We start from the raw sequence: 19,075 nt of genomic DNA, 5'->3' as shown, positions 1-19,075 counted from the left end.
TACTTCCACATCTCTGCAGACACTGAAGGCTCAATTGAGTTTCCCATTAGATGTGTATAGAGCCATTTGATAGTCCCCAGCTGCTTCTCCAGATGGGCACAAGTCTTCCATAGGTCCTTCTGTGGGATTTTTCATTTCACCTGAGGCACCTAAAGAGGAAGTGGACACCTGCATTTGGACCCGAGTCTGTACAGATAGCAGGATTGGATCATCTCTTAATGGCTGTTGGAAGAACTCTTCAGTGTTGACTACTCAGTATAAAATTAAACTGGCTGCAAAATGTTACAAACTGTTCCAGTTTCTGCTTTTTCTGCCATTTAATATCAGAAACCTATGCAAAGAGCAAACTATTATAAAGACATAAATGAGTAGAATGAGGAATCTCATTTCTGTCTCTCGTTTCAAGAATATATATGAAAATATGTGTTTAATATCATGAAGTGCGGCTGTGGGCTAGACAACTTAGTATCCTTCTGCACTAATAAGACATTTTTAGTAGCTCAGGGTAAGAAGACATTGCTATGGAAAGCTGTGATGTACAAAAACATAGCTCTGTTCCCAGCAAATGAAGGCAGGATACTAACCATGTGCTGCTTGCATCACAAAATCATATTGGTTTTGAGTCGTCTTGGATCTGGAAAAAGTAAGGATTCAGAAAGGTCAAATTAATAATAAAAGGAAGTAAAAGATTGGGCAACAGCTTTCTTATAGTAGTAGCAGTAAGAAAGACTGAACAATAGTCAAGGTAAGAAAGATGAAAAGTAAAGTATTATTATAATGCCATCTATACTGTGAGGAAAAGGAAATGAACAGAGCACTATGATGCTATAAGTCTAGGTCAAGGGTAGCAGTAGAATTGTTAGCAGCTGGAGAAGTTAGAACAGAGTTACAATTTCAGTGAAGAATACCAGTGCTATTTTTGCAACATTGTACAAAAGTAATTGATTAATAGGCTTTTGAGCTGAAAATTCCCTTGAGCAGGTCTTGAAAATGGATGCTACCTGAAGTGATGGAGTTTGCTTTTGGGAGAAAGATACATGATATCTGTTGTAATTGGGTAGCTTTTGGTTTAGCTTTTGTCATGTCTATGGATTTATCTAGCTAGTGTATCAACTATATCAGCTTCAGACAGAAGAGTGCATATATATTTTGATATAAGTCTTACTCTCATGATTTAAACCAGAGATAGGCTTTTACTCCTCCAGTACAAACAATATGAGATTCTTCACTTTAAAGTCTCAGAACTTTGTTGTCCCTATGAATTAAAAGTAAAAAAGTGCCTGGAAGAAAGAAGAAAAACAAAGAAACAAACAAAAAAAACCCAGATAATATTAGAGATGGAAATGTCCTCTAAGGTGAAACCACTGACTTTAAAAATAACCTGCCGTTCAGTTCTCCCCAGTTAACCCGATGAGATCAAACAGCGAATGAGAACAAAACCCATCATATACTCAATTCTTTTTGTTCCATAGTTCACTGTTTTTTTGTTTTGTTTTTGATATATTTTTTTCTAGGTTGCTTTTACAGTTACAGTTAAATATCAATTCAGATTATTTAAATAAACCGATGTTTAAAAAGTGAACCATAATTCTCTGACAATGTTAATGAAACATTGGGGGATATTTTCTTGGTCTGAGAATGCTGAAACCAAGAATTCAGACTTCATCTTTAACTGCTAAAAAAAAATTTCCTTACTATTATAAATGTTATTACTGACAAATGTTTTGAGCAGTATACCAAATACATGTATCAATATGTGTTACTCAGGTGTTCCCAAATACAAGATTAAGATTAAGATTTTGAAGTTACAGTGCAAATTTTGGTGTGGTTAAATCTTGGTTTGAGAGGTGAAAATGAAAGCCAGTAGTGAGATAGAATCAGTTATCAAAATTTGTGTAGACAATAAACAATTTAACTACTAAGGAGTAACAAAACATTCTTATTAAGCAATGCAAGTTATTTTGGCATCGCTATCCTACAGAATCATCACAGTGTTTCAAGCATCAGGCTTTGAGTATCTAGATTTGTTATAGCCATATGTTCATATCTCAGCAGGACTGACTCATCTTTTCTTTCTGAGGAGAAAGAAACAGCATGTTAGTGACTTTACTGGATGAGGATTTTGGATTTTGCACCACTTTTGTGCTTGCACCACTGAGATTCTTAAGATTACTATTGCTGGTTTCTTAAGTGTTAAGACTGCTAATAGGGGTTTTAAGAGACATTTGTGCAGCGACATTTGTGATAGGCAAAGAAACAACCCCAGGCCTACCTTTTAGTGGTGCTGGAGCCACCATAATAATTATCTTCTTTGAGAAGAAGAGTTCATTACTCGTTTACAATAATATGCTGACACATAACTTGGGTTTCTCATTGCCATCAGACATTATTTGTTGATTCTGTTTTCTGAAAATAAATACCTGCTGCCATTTAATGGACAGTAAGGCAACTGAAACATTTACATAGGATAGGTATGTATGCTAATGGGCCAAACGGACACCTCTGTCTTCCTAGAGGAGCAGCTTAAAGCGAGATAAAATGCCCTAGGACCCCACAATAGGTACTAGGTAAATATGAGTGAGCAACTGAGTTATGCTCAGTTGTGACTTATTTTGAACATAAAACATCTAAATATAGGTAGGTATTCAAATGAAATGCAGAAGAATTTGAGTGAAAGGACCTGCTATGGTCAGAGGAAATATAGTCACATATGGTCGTTGTAGCCTGGAGAACTTTCAGGAGGTGTCTGGTTTAGGATGAGCAGAATAACTCTCTGGGATGCACTCTCTAATATGGGCACATCTGTATTGACTCTAACGAGTTATATTACAAGATAAACAACTCATCAACTCTTTCATTTGTTCTGTATTTGTATTTTGAACTTTAGCCCAAATGGTTTTGGGTACCTCCTCACTAGAAAGATTTAGAGGACACCATTCTTTCCTGGTGGATTCATTCTCAAATTGCCTGGGCTTTGGGGTCATGAGGGGTTATACAGTCATTCCTAGTGCATCTCTGCCAGAAACAGTAAATTACTATTCTGAGCTAGGCATTATTAGTGGTGATTTCATTTGTTACTACCAGCTTTGAGTACAGAATGAGGTCATATTCACCTACTATTATATTACATTGTACAGGCATACTTTTCTTAAATGAAGCTTGATTTGGAGCAAAACTGACTAAGAGGACACAGCTGTCTCCTTCTTAATTTTGATATCCGAATGCATGTAGCTATGTGTCAGTGACACAGTATGACAACACTGCAAAGCACTATTAGATTCTAGAAACCACAGCATATTAGCAGATACCATCCTTATGTGGCTATGAAACTTTATCATAGTTCAAATTGCAACTGTGTTTCTATACTCAGAATAGAAGTTGAGCATGAGACAAGAAAAGTCTCACATAATTTGTTTGTTGGACCAGTCTCCTTATCTATGATATCCTAAATTGTATAACATATAACAGCTCTGAAGCCAGCTTTGTGCAGCCAGAATCAGCCTAGTGTTGATCTGGAGCTCTGTATGTCCAACTGGTGGCACTGTTCATCTGTTCTGCTTGTGTTTGCTGCCAGGCGCAGGATAATGATTCTGGAGGCACCACGACCTACTTACTCTTGCTTATCTGAGCTCTCTGACTCAGTACTTTCTAATAATTGTTCTGTGAGCATTCTGATTGCAGCATCTTCACCAATGCAACTTAACACACCAAAAGTGGAAATGAAAAATGTGTACATTATAAAGAATCTAGAATAACAGAAAATAAAAATATCTGTGCTGAAGAAGTGCATTTCAAACAGCAACTGCCTCTCACTTGTGAAATGACTTTTCCGCACAAAGTCATTTTGTAATATCTAGCTTACATGTATTCTTTCTCTTGTTTTCAAAGCACAGTAAGACTCACTTACTGTGTACAGGAATTTAGCACTAACCTGTATAGAACCTCAGTATATACAAATAGTGTATCTCCAGTGAACTAAAAAATAACCCAATGGATGTGCTTCTTACAATATTTCTGACCATTACCACATGATGAATAATCCAATTCTATTCCCATTGCCCAGAAAAATTGAGAAATCATTATTTAATTGAAGCAGTGAATCATTACTCAATTTTGTTAGAATTCACAGTATTTTTCTATAAATTTAAACCACTATCCAGGCTGGGTAAACCACCAGCAGACTGATGCAGGAGTTCTTGCTTTTACAGAGGAACATCAGTGTGAGCTCTCTAGTTATAGTCAGTAATGTGCTGATACATCTTAAAAGATGAGTCAAGAAATCTCTGAAGGTGCTCACACTACTCTTATCGTGCCTGTGTTTTTCTAATCTTGTTCATATGTGAAAGGTCTATTCTTTTTCTGTTAACATTAGAGAGTCCTGCAGCAAATGCACTCCCCTGGCTAAATGATGTATTGGTACCTTATGTTTCCAGCTTATAGTATATATCTGGTGCCACTACAGTTCCTCTTTGCATGATTGTGAGAAAGCAAAGAGATTCCTTCACTCCAATGCTATGCCATGCCACTAGCAGACAGCTGTCATCAATCACACTTCAAATATAGATTAGGTAGTTTCCTTCACAGGACAGAATGGAGCAATGGAGCTTTATTTCATCTTTTGTCTCCACTACTTGTTTCTCTTTCCACCAGGTTTCTATAGGTAAGAATGTTCTTTTCTTTATACACAAGTCTTCTTATGCTAAACTATTAGAAGATAAAGGTTTTCTTCACTGGCTGGTCTGGCCATGAGACCATTTGCTGGATATCTTGTGTGAAATAATGAGACAGGATATTTGGAAGATTCCAGTCCAGCTTCTTCAGCAGTAGGACACCAGCTAAAACCCTGAACCTACATCATTGTATGAGTACTTGGAAACAGAAAACCTTGAAATCTTGTGGGACATCCTGACTTCCTAAATGTTGCTGGAATTCTGGAACACTTCCTGGAGAGAAAAATGTAATTGACTTATTTTACCCAATGGCATGATGCAATGACTTTTTTTTATTAGTCTTTAAAAGGAAGATTGTGGATAAGCAGCAGCATCACTGCTTCAATGAGCCTGTTGTTCCTGCAGGATGAATTCTGCAGAGGACCAGCTGCTTATTTGTTGATGCTTGTACTTGAGGCTTGTGATATGTTGACAAGAAAGAAGATTTTCTAAATATTGCCTAATAAGACAAAAAAGTGGTGTACTCATCTGTTCTGACAGGAACTCTTTTTCACAAAGTCATCACTATGCCCTAAGATTTTGAGCCAAAAGCACTTGCTTCCGATTTGGCTCTTGATAGAACAAATCTGAACGGACTAGCGCTCCCAATTTTAGCAAGAACAAGAAATATTGGTCTAATGCTAGGGAAAGAGTTTTTAGCAATGATCTATTAGTTTTAGCTTTATTTCAGAAAACAAAAGGTGAGGATTTTTGTTGGGTTTCTCTATATTCAGTTTCTCTAAAAATAGCCTCATGAGCCTGATGATAGTAGCACTGCTGCCAGTGAGTGTGTTGGAACAAACACAGTCACCGGTTTTGAAGCAGAGGGATTCCCTATTTGGGACTTGCCCCTGCCAATCACTTCTAACCTCCCCTCAACTCTTTCAACTCCTCAGCGCAATGCTCTTCTACTCCATTTTCCATTTACCAATATGTAAAATACCTTGCCAGGGAGTTCACCTCATCACTTGTGGCTGGGCGCCTTGCTCTGGCTCGAGTGTCAGAGGCAATGGAGAGGGCAGCTGAGAGCAGAGCTGTGGGAAGAGGAACTACGCAGCAAGCTGCAGGTATGCTGCTTCCTATGCTGCCAGCAGGACTGTAGAGAAATGAGAGACAAGAACAGATGTGTGTATTTGGAGGAGGGCAGTGTGGAAGAGAGGTCAGGAAAGAGAAAGCAAAGCAGGGGAAACAAAATTCGAACTGCCCTCCAGCAGTGTGCAATCTCACTCCAGCACAAGACAAATCTCTCTCAAGTGCTCATCTGGACTTGGCAGCTCTGTAAGTAGCGCTACGAATGGTGTCAATAGCAGTGCATCTTCATGTTAATGCCAATAAATGTTAGATAGAAACCCCCTGAGGATTATTGTCCTGAAGTCAAGCTAGAAAAAAAACAACCAAAGATGCTTTCAGCTGTTTCTGGAGTTCACACCCTGTCCTGTACCCCAGCCTTTTGACCAGTGAGCTTTCACGTATGTGCCTGGGAGCAGTGGGAGAGTGGGGGAAGTATCCCAGAATACCATGATTGTGACTTTGGCAGAGATATATATTTTTTAATGTCAGTGCATATGTTCTGGCTGATACTTCCACAAACCAGTCTTGGGTGTCCTCTTATTTTCCTGCAATTTGCATTGCCTCAGTATGCAGGAGTGCTGGGGCTGTGTTTGCAACAGAGGAAGAGTAAGACTCGGACAGTCCATTTTAGGTTTTTGTGGGCAGGCTCTGACTGCAGTTCTGAAGACAGAGAGTCAGGGTCAGAATCCATCTGGATGTTCTTGTAAATAGTCGGCAAGAGCAGCTCACAAAAGGAGTATCGTATTTGTCTTTTATGACTAACAACACAAAGGAATATAATTTGTGGTTATCTATTAATCTTATAACAGACAGGCCAGTATTTTTTATGTATAAAGAGTGGAACAGAGCTGTCTCTTAAAAGAACTTCAGGAGTTGCTAATACACTGATGACAATTAATTGTCATACCTGCTTGGTGCAGATATGACAAAGACCATGTTTTAATCATCTCCTTAAATTATTCTTGAAATCATTTGCTAAAGTCTTTGTGGCAATGTTTACATGAGACAAATAGTGAATACATGCAGTATGTTTTTCTCAGTGTCACGGGAGGTTACGTATTCTAAGAAAAATACTTTGATATATTTAGATAATCATGAAAGATTACTAGACTTTTGGCATGACTGGTGCGAAGATGAATGCTGAAATGCATTTGACTATTTTTCACAGAGGGGAAAGCTTTCAACAGCATTTTCCTGTTGTGAGTCAGGAGATGCATTTTTTGGAAGTTTTTATACCCTTAACATTTTACCTGTTTGTTTACATGTCCTGGATGATAAATATGGTCTACAACATTAGGCTGTTTTCCTAATTTATCCTTCACTCGTAGCTTTTCTTCTTGGGTCCACATGGGAATGCAGGGCACAAGCTGAAAATATAGGCTGAAAATATGTTTTCTGGCAGATGATTGTCTGTCCAATAAGAAACTTCAGTGAAGAAGATTTCACTCAATAGGTGTTCCCATGTTAGCTATCCTTGCAGATGGGCTTACTCAAACCAAGATACTAGATTGGCCAAACTGGCTGAAGTAAAAGACACAGGTATTTCCTGCATTCTTTAAACATGAAGAGGCATTTGCCCTCTGTAGTTCGCTAACTCATTTTTTTCTTTTCTTGTTCTGTACTCTTAACACTAGCTTATAATGAATCATGTTGGTATTTTGTTACCATTTAATATGTTAGTGATAAGTGGAACAGAGAAACATGCTGAATACAACAGCCTTTTCTCTGCCATTTGAAGATTGCTTTCTTTTTCTGAAGAAAGAAAAATGTAACTTCATGTCCATTGTTTGCTAAATATATGTATGATGAAAGTTTGTGCTGTAGACAAAAAAAAAGGGACACAAAGCTAAAGAATTAAAGTATGACTTTGTCCATCCCCCATTCCCCCACCCTCACCCCCCCCCCCCACTTTATGATAAGTCATAAGAAGAGCTTTTTTGAGAAACACATCACCATGCTAAGAAATCTATCTGGCTTTTTGTGGCTTAAAGCTGTTTTCTGTGCAAATCTTAATAAAAAATTGGATCACTCTGCAAGAAGGAGCCTAGAAATACTTTTGAACTCCTCACATTTAGGATCAAGGAAAATTATTGTCATCTATCATTGGATTTTTACATAATGATCTAAAGAAAGTGGTATATGGTAATGCACTGCTATCTGGAATAGATTCAGGAGAGTGGAACTCCTGTTCTAAATGCCACTGATGTCTGAAACCATAATTTGAAGAATTTATGAAATAATTATAATATGCAATTATTAATGAGAACCTACACAAATACAATTTAAGATTGGATTTGTTGACTTAGTGAGTTTTTTGATTTATTTATTTCTTTGGTGGTTAAAAGCACTGAGATTTTCATTCTGTAGACTTCTTTTTTTCCTAAGCAAACTTTATGAAATTTTCCTTTCCTTGCCTTGAAAAACCTTTTGAGCTGGATGCTTGAACTACTATTCTGCTGTGCTTTAAAGAATTTACACATATAAATGGCAGAACCTTTCAGAAATACAATAAGTATAAAAATGGTATTCAGACCCTCCTCTCTCTCACTACATTTCCTAACTAAAATTCAGCTAGCTTGTACATTCTTCTTTTGTATCTCTTTAGGGAGTCTAGGTTCAGAATTGCTGAATGGAAATGATGGAATACCAGAAAGTCTTTCAACACCCTCACAAAATCTTTTGAAATCAATGAAAAAAGACACAGCATAGCTCAGGAGAAGAGTAATTGCACAGACTCGTTAATCTCTTGCACGCTTGTTAAACTAATCACAACTAGATTAATAAATAATACAGTTGGTCAAGTTTACCCAGCACTCCATTTCTAGCTATTTAACATCTGCAAAAAAATGGTGATTTTCTTTTCTTTTTTAAAGTTGCCAAAGAAATCACATTGTATTGCTGTTTTTCCATGGTTAGTTAAGGGCATACACAACTCCTACCAGCATGAAATATTTAATGAATTTGACATTTAGCTTTATGTGAAAATGTGTGCTGCTAACATCTACTTTCTCAAATGTGTATAGAAAATGAGTAAAATAAAATGATTATGTGTGAGAACAAAAATGAGAATGAAAGGTGATAAAAAGTGAAAAAAATCAAATCAGCTCAATAGGACAAATGAATGTTTTTGTTCCACATTGACTCAGCTCCAGTATTTAATGACAAGAAGGCATTGCTGTTGGAAGACTGCTTGCTCTCGCTCTTTCTTTCTCATGCTCATCACAGTAGTTCAAGTCTTGATCTATACATTGATATTCTTAGAGTGTGAGGGTAATGAACTGATGACTTTTTTCTTTTTTTGCCAAAATCCATATGCATACCATGATTGATGGGACTTAGAAGGAAAAAAAGTGCTGAATGATACACATCAACTCGTGTGCTCAGCTCTGTTGTCTGTTGTCCAAGCTGGCTTGGTGGGTTGACCTGAGCTGGCTGCCAGATGCCCACCCAGCTGTTTCTTCCCTCCTCAAAAGGACACGGGGAGAAAATAAGATAGAAAATCTTGTGGGCCAAGATAAAGACTGGGAGATTGCTTACCTGTTGCTGGCACAAACAAAGCAGATTGACTTGTGGAAAATTATTTTAGTTTGTTGCAGATTAAAATTGATAAAATGATGAGAAGCAAAGACAAAGGTTAAAATGCCTTCCCATCTTCTTTTTTTTTTTTTTTTTCCCACTAGGTTCAGCTTCCCTATTTCTTCTCAAATTCCTCTTCCTTCTCCCAATCCTGAGTGGTGCAGGTAGATGGAGAGCAGAGGCTGTGGTGAGGTCACAACAGTTCCTCTGTGGCTCTGCTTTCCCCGTGCACTTTTCCCTTGCTCCAGCATGGGCTTTCACTGTGGGTGCAGTCCTTCAGATAAATCTGCTCCAGAGTGGGCTCTCCAGGGGCTGAAGTTCTTCAGGAACTTGCTCTGAAGCAGAGTTCTCCACAGATTGCTATATGGATCTCTGTTCCAGCATAGTCATCTCCATGAGCTGCATGGAAAGGCGTGGATTCATTCAAAACTTCTGAGCAGCAGAGGAGTGTCTCCACCAGCACATGGAGATCATTTTCCTCTCCCTCTTCTCTGACCTTGCTGTCTGCTGGGTATTTTCTCACACACTTTTTACTAATTTCTTTGCCTTTTTTTATATATATATTTTCAGAGAGACCCCACTAGCTTCAGTGAAGGGCTTGCTATGTCCTGCACTGGATCTGCTGTGGACCTGGCTGAAACCGTGTTGCCTAGCACAGGACAGGCCTGTAGCCTCCCTGCTGCTAACACCTTGCCACATAAATCCAGTACACTACCATAGAGATCAGATAGCCCAGTACTTGGTTTTAGTTGGACAGCTTGCTGCACAACTATATGGAAGCATACTCTGGTAGTGTGGACAGGAGAAACTGGAAAATACAACTATAAAACTTGGAAAAACCTCTTATCAAATAGGTTTGACAGCATCTTTCAGTAGAAGGCAAAATTCATTCTGATGAGTTGCTGCATAGAGAAGTTTCGTGTCTGCCTCTAAAGAAACTCCTGGGAGTGGCATAGACACTTAAATTCTACTAATCCTTCTGATCTCCAGTGTGCCAGCATCACTGTTCTTTGAAGACTCTTTGGATAGTTGGGAAGCTATAGCTACGAAAGGAGAGATCTTAATACAAAACAGTTTTGGCTGTTTAAGATTTATTTATTTATTTATTTATTTTGTATGAACTATAGTTTTTCTAATGAAGAAGAGTATAAGCCATATTATAAATCAGTGGTTCTTTCTTGTTTTCTCATAAAAATTGCATTCCAAATCAATTAAGCAGCTGGGATATTCCAAGAGCTATTAATTAGTACATATCAGTTATAACAAATAAAGCAGATTTATGTAGATTTCTTTGGAAACATATCAAGAATCATAATTTCAAGCACTGGCTGGGAATTTATGGCAAATAATTCAAAAATTGCAGAAGCTCTTTTATATGACATTTTCCCCAGTGCTGCTGCTGCCAGAGATTGCGAGGCACTGGTTAGACATGATTCCCTGTAGTACGTATTACTGACATTTCTCTCCCCACCAACAGAGAGAACTCAGTGTATGAACTTTTCCTGTATTTCTGTAGTGTTATATTGTAATAGGATGAAATGCTGACTGTATGCCTCATGCAGTTTTGTAACTTATCATGGTCCTACTGTCTTCTCCCTGCACCACTCTGGGACTAGTTCAACTGGGAGTGAATAGTGCTACTTTCAGTCTACATTCAGTCTTTTTGTTTTAATGTTAGTTGCCCTTTCTGCCTTTACCTGTCTCTCTTTCCATACTTAGCTGAGTGCCTTGCTACTGATGACTGTGTTTGCAGCAGGCTGCTGAGATGTTGCTGAAGTCAGCAGCAGTAATACTGCATTAGAGATCCCACTTCAGGGAAAACAGTGTTAGATTTAACCAGTGGGGTACTGCTGCAGTAAAAAGCTGTACGCTCAGAGGCACTCTGTGCATTTTTCAAGCTAACAATATGCCTAGCTTTGCTTTCATGAGCAGTAAAATGTAATAGTAATGCTTCTCACTTTAACAGCTGTTTCCAGCAAAGTGCTGTACAAACAGGAGGGTGAAATTCCTCTTGTGTGGAAGGCTAGATGCAACTCTCACTGCTCAAATCTTGTGGTTGAACCCTGAGGATTTGCAAAGGGACCAGAGCCAAAAAAGCTTCAAACACATTGACACTGAAAGCAATTTTCTTGTGACTGTATGGATGCAGCAGCCACCAGACAGCAGCGCTTATTATTATGCCCCAGTCCAGAACAACAGCCACAGGGATACTCGTGTTCTGTCCCGTGTGTAATCGTAGCCTGCAGGCAGGATTTTGTCTCCCATTCCTTGATCACAGCTGGAATGTCACCTGTCAATTAGCCCACATCATGCAAAGATGCTGCACAGACACAAAAGCAGACACAATCATGGTCTACTGGGACTTTTGCTCTAAAAGCCAGATTTTCTAAACTAGAGACAGATTTTCTATTGTCCTGTGTGTAAAAATCTGTACATTTATTGTGTTGGTTGAATGGATGTTCTACATTACAAAATGTGTTTAAAGAAAAACACACACAGCAGAGACGAAGAAGGGAAGGAGGAGGCTGAAATAGCAAGCAAAGCAGGTGGCCTGGAAATGATTAGCCACATCCTCATAATGCAAAAATTTAATGGCTTAATGATTTTTTTGTTACACATGGCCAGAAACTTCTATTTTTCATTACTTTCCTCATGCTTACTTTCTGACACATAAATTCCCACTATCCATAAACCCTCATGTGTTTTCCGCTTGCGACATATTCATGAGAAGTGCATATGGATGATACCTTAATACATTGATAGCCTCATCTCTTCCTCTGGCATACCCCTTGTCCTTGCTCTGGCTTCCAGGCACAGCCTTGTGATCTTAACCCAAGCAGCCAGCAGCTGAAATCACCTGGGGGATGTGGGGGAGGTTGTGATATTTGAATGAAATACTTACAGACCCTTCTCCCTCAGAAGCTTCTCTTTGGAGATGAGCCATAACCTAAGAGCTCAAGATTATATGTCATTTATTGGCAGGCTATGCTTCTTCTTGCCTTTCCATGCTGGTTCATCAGGAAGCTTCTGATGCTAACTGCAACTTCTGGCCATTTCAGAAGAGTGGTGGTAGGGGAGGGGCAAGCAACTATAATACTCTGGACAGTGAAATGAAATAAATGAAGCTCCTGAAAGGACACTACAAAAAATACATCCTTCAGAATCCCTTCATCCCTCATGTCTTTACTATCAATTTTAGAAAAGGTAGGTTCTTTTATTTTTAGTGACCACTTTAGAGAAATTGAACTGGATTTGGCTAGCATGTCACAGAATTTTCTGAGCCTTGGCACTCCAGGTCTTTGCTGAAACTTCACACACTTGGCAAAATATATTTCTAAGCGAAGGTAATGCTGTGTCCTTCAGCAGCGCTAAAGAATGTACAAGTGCTGATAACACAGCATAGGATCTTGTGAAAGCAGTTGGAAGGATGACTTGATCATGAATTTTCTCTGAAACGAAGCTGCATGATCACATCCCTCTAAAATTCAAATTCAATTTCCAGTTCTAAGACAAAGATAAGGAAGACTCCATGGGAAATTTTGACGGCATGACTATGTAAAATTTTGAAGAAAACATTTCTTTTTTTTATTAAAAACAACTTCCTGTCCTATGTGAATTTTGGGGCATGTACAGATACTTACCTTAAGATGCACATCAAAGAATATTTTTACTTGAACTGAAAGTACTTTATTGTCTTCCTTGTCTGGATTCACTAAAATGAGAGATGAAGTGTCCAATAGTACATCTCAGAAATGTTGGCTGCCTGCAGAGAAGTATTGCAAGCCATGGGCCTAATTGCAGTTCACTGAGTGTACCTCCTGGTCTGCTGGGAATCTGCAGGCTTTCTACTCACTCATTTTGGATTGACTCATGTATTAAACTCAAAGCCAACTACAGGGCTTATGAATGCCTAAGTCTATACATCCTCCATCTGTTTCTGTGCTGAATCCTATGAAGTCAATGTTTGCATCAGATGTGTCAAAAATGCTCTATTATACTTTTATGATAGTATTCACACATTCCTGTGTGTTCATGCAACAGTGGATCATGGAAGAAAATAAAAGCACTATATAATACATTCAATTAAAATTGACCTACATTTTTTTCACAGGTAGATTTTGTTACAGGAATACCACAGAAAAGGGTCCATACTTTTAAAAAGATAATGTTTTTTAAAGCTACTGAGAAACTCCTCTAAAACCAGACTTCTTCAGTACCTAGTATGTTCTTAGTATGCTGGATAGGGTAGTCATCTATGTGTGGGTCAGTGTATCAAAGCCATACTTATGCTTTCATACTTAAAAGCCATCTGGACCTCCTCTCAGCAGTTTGGTACTTGTTTGATGCCACTCATTTGAGGCAGTTGTACTTTGAACCTCTCTGTCTGGAAATGTTCCCTTTAAAATAAACTATTTTCACAACTTGTAGCAAGTTATTTGGCTCATCCTGCTGCTGCAAAGCAGGGCCAGCTACACCTAGATATTCCTGGCAGATGTTTGTCTAACTTGTTCTTAGAAACATCAATCTCTCTATATAATCTCTCCATATATTCCAGGGCTTTAAAACCATTAGAGCTCTCCATCACAGTGCCCAATCTCAGTCTCCCTTGCTGCTGAGTGAATAATTTTATCATGTTGTTTATGTTGGAAATGGTGGTGATTCATCAATGTAGAATTACCAAAGTCAGGCATTCAGAAATCACAAGGAAAGTTCTAGAATTCATATGGTAGTTAAGAAGAAGTACAACTTGAGTCTTTTTCTGCCATCCAGCTTCTGATTGTTGCTTACAAATCCTTCTCCTCATCTGTGCTGAGAAAGCTGAGGTTTGCATGGCACTTGCTTGCCAAAGCTGTGGTTTAAAGACAACGGCAAATTAGCACTGTCCCCTGATAAATTTTGAGAATTGACAGGAAATAGAAAAGTCTTTCTAGATCATTGAGTTGTTTTATAATGGGCTGGAAAAGGATTTTACCTCTGCAGAATTTGCCTTAGGGAATAATATTTTTTTATATTTTAATGTCTTTGTGGAAATAAGAGATATCAGACAACTGAATCTTTTCTAGACTTCACGAGTCCTGTTGGTAGTATGTTTGTGCTTCTGCAGTGAGAAGAAAATCTTCTAATTTAGGTGATCAAATTCTTGAAGGTTTAATTTGCAGCCACAAACAAATGATTAAAGCAAAGTGTATATGCAATATCAAAAACAATTTTTAACTCAAGGAAAAGTCTTGTGTTGTGCTGCTTCAATAACGTTTTACACTACAGGGTTTTGCTTTGCCCCAGTCTCCCGACGGTCAGTGGGCAAGAGCTCCTTTGATTCCTTTATTATCTTGGGTATTAGAAGAAATCTTAGATATTTCAGCAGCTCACTTTACCAATGCAGAACATGGCTGCCTTGTTCAGAAAATATGTCAAGTGCAGGCAGTGGTGTTATTAAGAGATGAACAACTCCTCAGATGCTAACTTTTAATTTGATCTGTATTGCTAGAATCTTCCCTTGTTTTATTTTGAAAATTATCCAAGGCTTTCTCTCACTGCTTAAGGACTGTGTCATAATACTGGTGTTTTCCTTTGAAAAAGGAAAGGTATCCTTTCATTTGAGACTACTTGTCTACCAATTTAGTGCATGCACATGACTGGAGGTTTATCACTGCTTCTAATGAGGCAGACTAAGTCTCCTTTGATATGATTTAACAAAGGACTCTGTTCTGGGCAAAGCCAGTCTGAACAGTGACTTGTTTTTAAAAACATGGATTAATAAAACAGATACTGTTCTACATTTATTACAAATGAATCCTTTTCTCTTGTACTTTTTGTTTGTACCATAATCAAATCACAGAATATTAGAGAAACTTGCAACATGTAGGAAATGAATTCCTTTATTTCCATGCAGTGAAACAAGTCAATTACAGATATAGCTATGAGAGGAACTTGTTAAACATTTCTGACCCTTTCATCATGATGCTTTATTCCTAGCAATACATGATTTTATGATTCTTTCTCTGTCAATCTGAGCTTTGAATGCTGTTTTCCTGTCTATAGCTTTTTGGAATGCTCAGGACTTCTCACTTACCTTGATCCTAAGTTTTCTCATAGAGTGATGACAACTGCTGGGATGAATATCTACTCTGTTTTTTGGATAAAGTGTCTAACTGCTGCTTTAAATCTATCCTGAAACATCTGAGGGGTGCTAACTGCAGTTGTGCATTCTGTGTCAGCATTGTAAGAAAACCATCCCTGTTCCCTGTCGGTTGCTTAACTAGCTGCTCTAGTAGAGTCTTCCTGTGTGTTCATTTATATACGACAAAACACTTTAGGATCAAAATTTTTACATACATTTAGGGTAACTACTAACAGAAAACGAAAGCCTTTAACACAGTTATTATTAAACAAATTAACTTTTATTTTAGAGATAAGCAAGGCAAGCACTAATCCTTTGAGCTGTTAAACAATATTCAAAAGAACCTTTTTTGTTCTCCGTTCTGAACTTCCCATCTTTTTCTTAAACAAGTACAATATATTTTCCTCTAAAGAGAGAATCAAACAAACCATGATATTTCTGCAAAACTGTTATTAATATTTTGCCAGAATCATGACAAGAATAAGAAACAACATTTATACTAGCAGAGCAGAAAAGAAAACTCACAAAAGCAGTTCTAACTCTGCTTCTTGACCACTTGTTCAGATGAGTAAAGATAAATTATTTGTGGGGTATCAAAATTAGGAATCTGCCTACACTGAAACATCTCTCAGCCTATACCAGACTGTGCCAGTCAAGGTCATAGCTGTGTGAATTCTTTCTTCTTACCACATGAACCATGGAATTCACAGAACTTATGATGCATGGATGTACATCAGCTAAACCATTTCTGGGAATACCGAAATTTGCCTTAGTTCAGTAAGGAGCTGTTATGATTCAGATATAAGATGTTTCATGCCACTACATCCTATCTGATACATATTGGGAACCATTACTGATCTTTTGATGGTCAAGCTAAGCAATTGTGCAACACGTATTGCAAAAATGAGATAACAGAAGGGGAGTCCAACTCAGAGGCTTTTTGTCTTATCCTGGATCCTTTCTAAGGATTTATCTGAAGTTACATATGAAGAGAAATATTAATTGTGAGTGTAAAGCAACTGTCGGCTTATGAAGTTTCTTGTTATCAACTCATCTGGAAGTTCTATCCTCAGTATGATGCTAAAGAGATGTATCAGTTCTAGGAAAATGTGATTTTAATAAACAACTGAGTTCTTTAAATCATTAAATACCATAAAATGTTTTCTGCTGGAAAGGAGTCGTAGGCCACCTCAAACAGTTCAAATACTTTTTGAACTTGAATTCGCATACACTGCCACTCTGCTCAGATGCTGTAAATTCTTCTGCTTTACCTTCTGAACATAATAGCAAAGAAGCCTTGGGAATAAGTCCAGAGAATGCAGCTAAGGTGACTGTACTTTAAAGGTAACCCAATTTAAGACTAAAATGAAATAAATCAAATAAATGGTTTCAAATAAATTATAGGTCAGTGACAGCTGCACTGCGGTAAGATTACAGTAAGTGTGTTTAAAACAAACCCATCAGATTTAAATCCTTCATTTGCTACCATTACACCAGTAGATGCTGAGGAACCTGGCCTTGTTCTACCAGTGCTACCACTAACAATAGAGAGAAAGGAAATGTGGTGCTGAGATCCCTGAACTAGCTGGGGCAAGCCAGCTTTGATTTGGATGCCTTGGTAGCTTCGCATAGCGATTAGACTAATAAGTCTAGCTGAAATTCAGGGCTCATTAGCTCTGATGTAGCGCTAGGGTCATGCAGCTATGCAATCTCAGTCCCAAGATGGTAGGTCTGCCATCCACCTTGTTGTGCTTGTTTCACTCTGCACCGTGCTCTGTTTTGCACTGAGAGGCCATATTGGTTTGGATCTGTCTAGTTCAGTTCTTAAGTTTTAAATAAATCTGATTAATTGAAGGTCTCTGTTCACATTTGGCACACATGAGCGACTGACATTCAGGTAGCTGGATTATGCTTCAGCTTAAGAAAGACTTGTTCTAAAATTTATGAAGCTGCCAGGCTTTAAGATAATTTTTAGAACTAATGTTTTGTGGATACTTGTAAATAATACAGGATTGCTTTCGCTGGTGTGCACCCAACAGCATTTTGATTTGCAAAGCATTGTCTGTTTGTCTCAGTACTGGGTCAGTAGTGATCACTGATTGTTAACAGTTCTGTCTCCTAGAGCACTATTGATACTATTTTTACAATGATTTAATTATATAAATTCCTGCAAAGGTCCCTCAGCAAACATCACCTTGAGTAATGCATATCCTAACTAGTAAAAATTTTCATGTTCTTATTGGATAAATGATTTTCTGAGTCTCTCTGAAGTTTTTGCTTATACAGCTCCTCTGTCCTGTTCTAAAGGTAATGGGTAAAAAAACTCTAGAAGTGACCTATGTATGAATGTGCAAAAAACATATGGACCCTTCCAGGTGAGAAGAATTATACCTATGTGAATAATGTGGTTGATGCAACTTGAAAATGGTACTTAGGAAAACTGTGTATGAAGATCAGGTTCATGTGCTGATTTTGAGTAAAGGCTTTTACTTTGTGTTTCAGTGGCTGTTCCCTCACCAGTGCCAGCTTGTGAACCTGAGCCCAAAACAAACGGGCATTACGCGTCTCCACGGCTCTCTGTTTCCTCCCGAGCAATGGTTGTCGCTACCATGGAAGCACCTTCTCAAGGCCTGCAGACAGTCATGAAGTGGAAAACTGTGGTGGCCATCTTTGTCGTGGTTGTAGTATACCTGGTGGCTGGAGGACTCGTCTTCCGTGCCCTGGAGCAGCCCTTTGAGAGCAGGCAGAAGAATACCATTGCACTGGAGAAGGCAGACTTTCTTCGGGAACATGTTTGTGTAACCCAGCTAGAGCTGGAGACACTGATTCAGGTAGGGTATATGAAGACAACAGTATTTCTCAGACATCAGTGTGAACAGTATGGCAGTTCTCTGATCAGCTTTATGGAATGATGTAAATAGAAATTAAGTGTCTTCACTAGAATAATTAAAAATCTGTGCAAAGAAAATTGGAACTTAATATTTGGTACACATTTTTTATGAGGTGACAAATTTTCAAAACATCTCTAAGTTTTCAAATGATATGAAGTCTAATTTCTTTCTCCAACATTAAACACAGCAACAAAGAGAGGCAATAAAATATGGTAGGTGGGAATTACGAAATACATATTCTGTCAAGAATTTTGAAGTGACAGGCACAGTAACTTATGGGTTTGCTACCGAGAATGTTAGGTAAATGAATGATTGTGAAAGTACACAGTTTAAAATAAAAAGTAATCTGCATTTAAGAACTAAAAATTTTTTAGTTCAGTTTAATATGAAAAGTTTTAGAATAAATTTTGAAGTAAATAAGGACTAAATATCTAGGATGAATTAACATGCAGTACAGCTCAATCAAAAGTAGAGTTACTTTTCATTGTTTAACATTCTAGACTAGGAAAATATGGATCTCACTGATCACATTTCAGTACAGTATCTTTTAGGATTCCATGTAGAAACATATCAATCGCTGATCTTGAAGAAAATGGAGATTAGATAAGAGATGTGAGATACTGAAAGAGTGTATTCCAACAGTGTCCAACACCGAAGTTGAACTCCAACTTATTTCAGACCTGAATTTGTCTGAGCTCTCCAAGAGC

At 38.0% G+C, this 19,075-nt stretch overlaps 1 protein-coding gene across 1 annotated transcript in view; it reads left to right on the top strand.

The window, feature by feature from the left end:
- KCNK10 (potassium two pore domain channel subfamily K member 10) overlaps nt 1-19,075 on the top strand; it is a 62,140-nt gene that overhangs the window by 5,051 nt on the left and 38,014 nt on the right. Inside the window, exon 2 of the mRNA XM_031553637.2 lies at nt 17,980-18,308. Within this exon, the coding sequence (XP_031409497.1) occupies nt 17,980-18,308 (329 nt within the window). The remainder of the gene's footprint in view (nt 1-17,979; nt 18,309-19,075) is intronic.

This window comes from Meleagris gallopavo, chromosome 5, assembly GCF_905368555.1.
Source record: "Meleagris gallopavo chromosome 5, MGAL_WU_HG_1.1, whole genome shotgun sequence".
Taxonomy (NCBI): Eukaryota; Metazoa; Chordata; class Aves; order Galliformes; family Phasianidae; genus Meleagris; species Meleagris gallopavo.
Note: the sequence above shows the minus strand (reverse complement) of the source record. Positions and strands in the feature narration are given on the sequence as shown.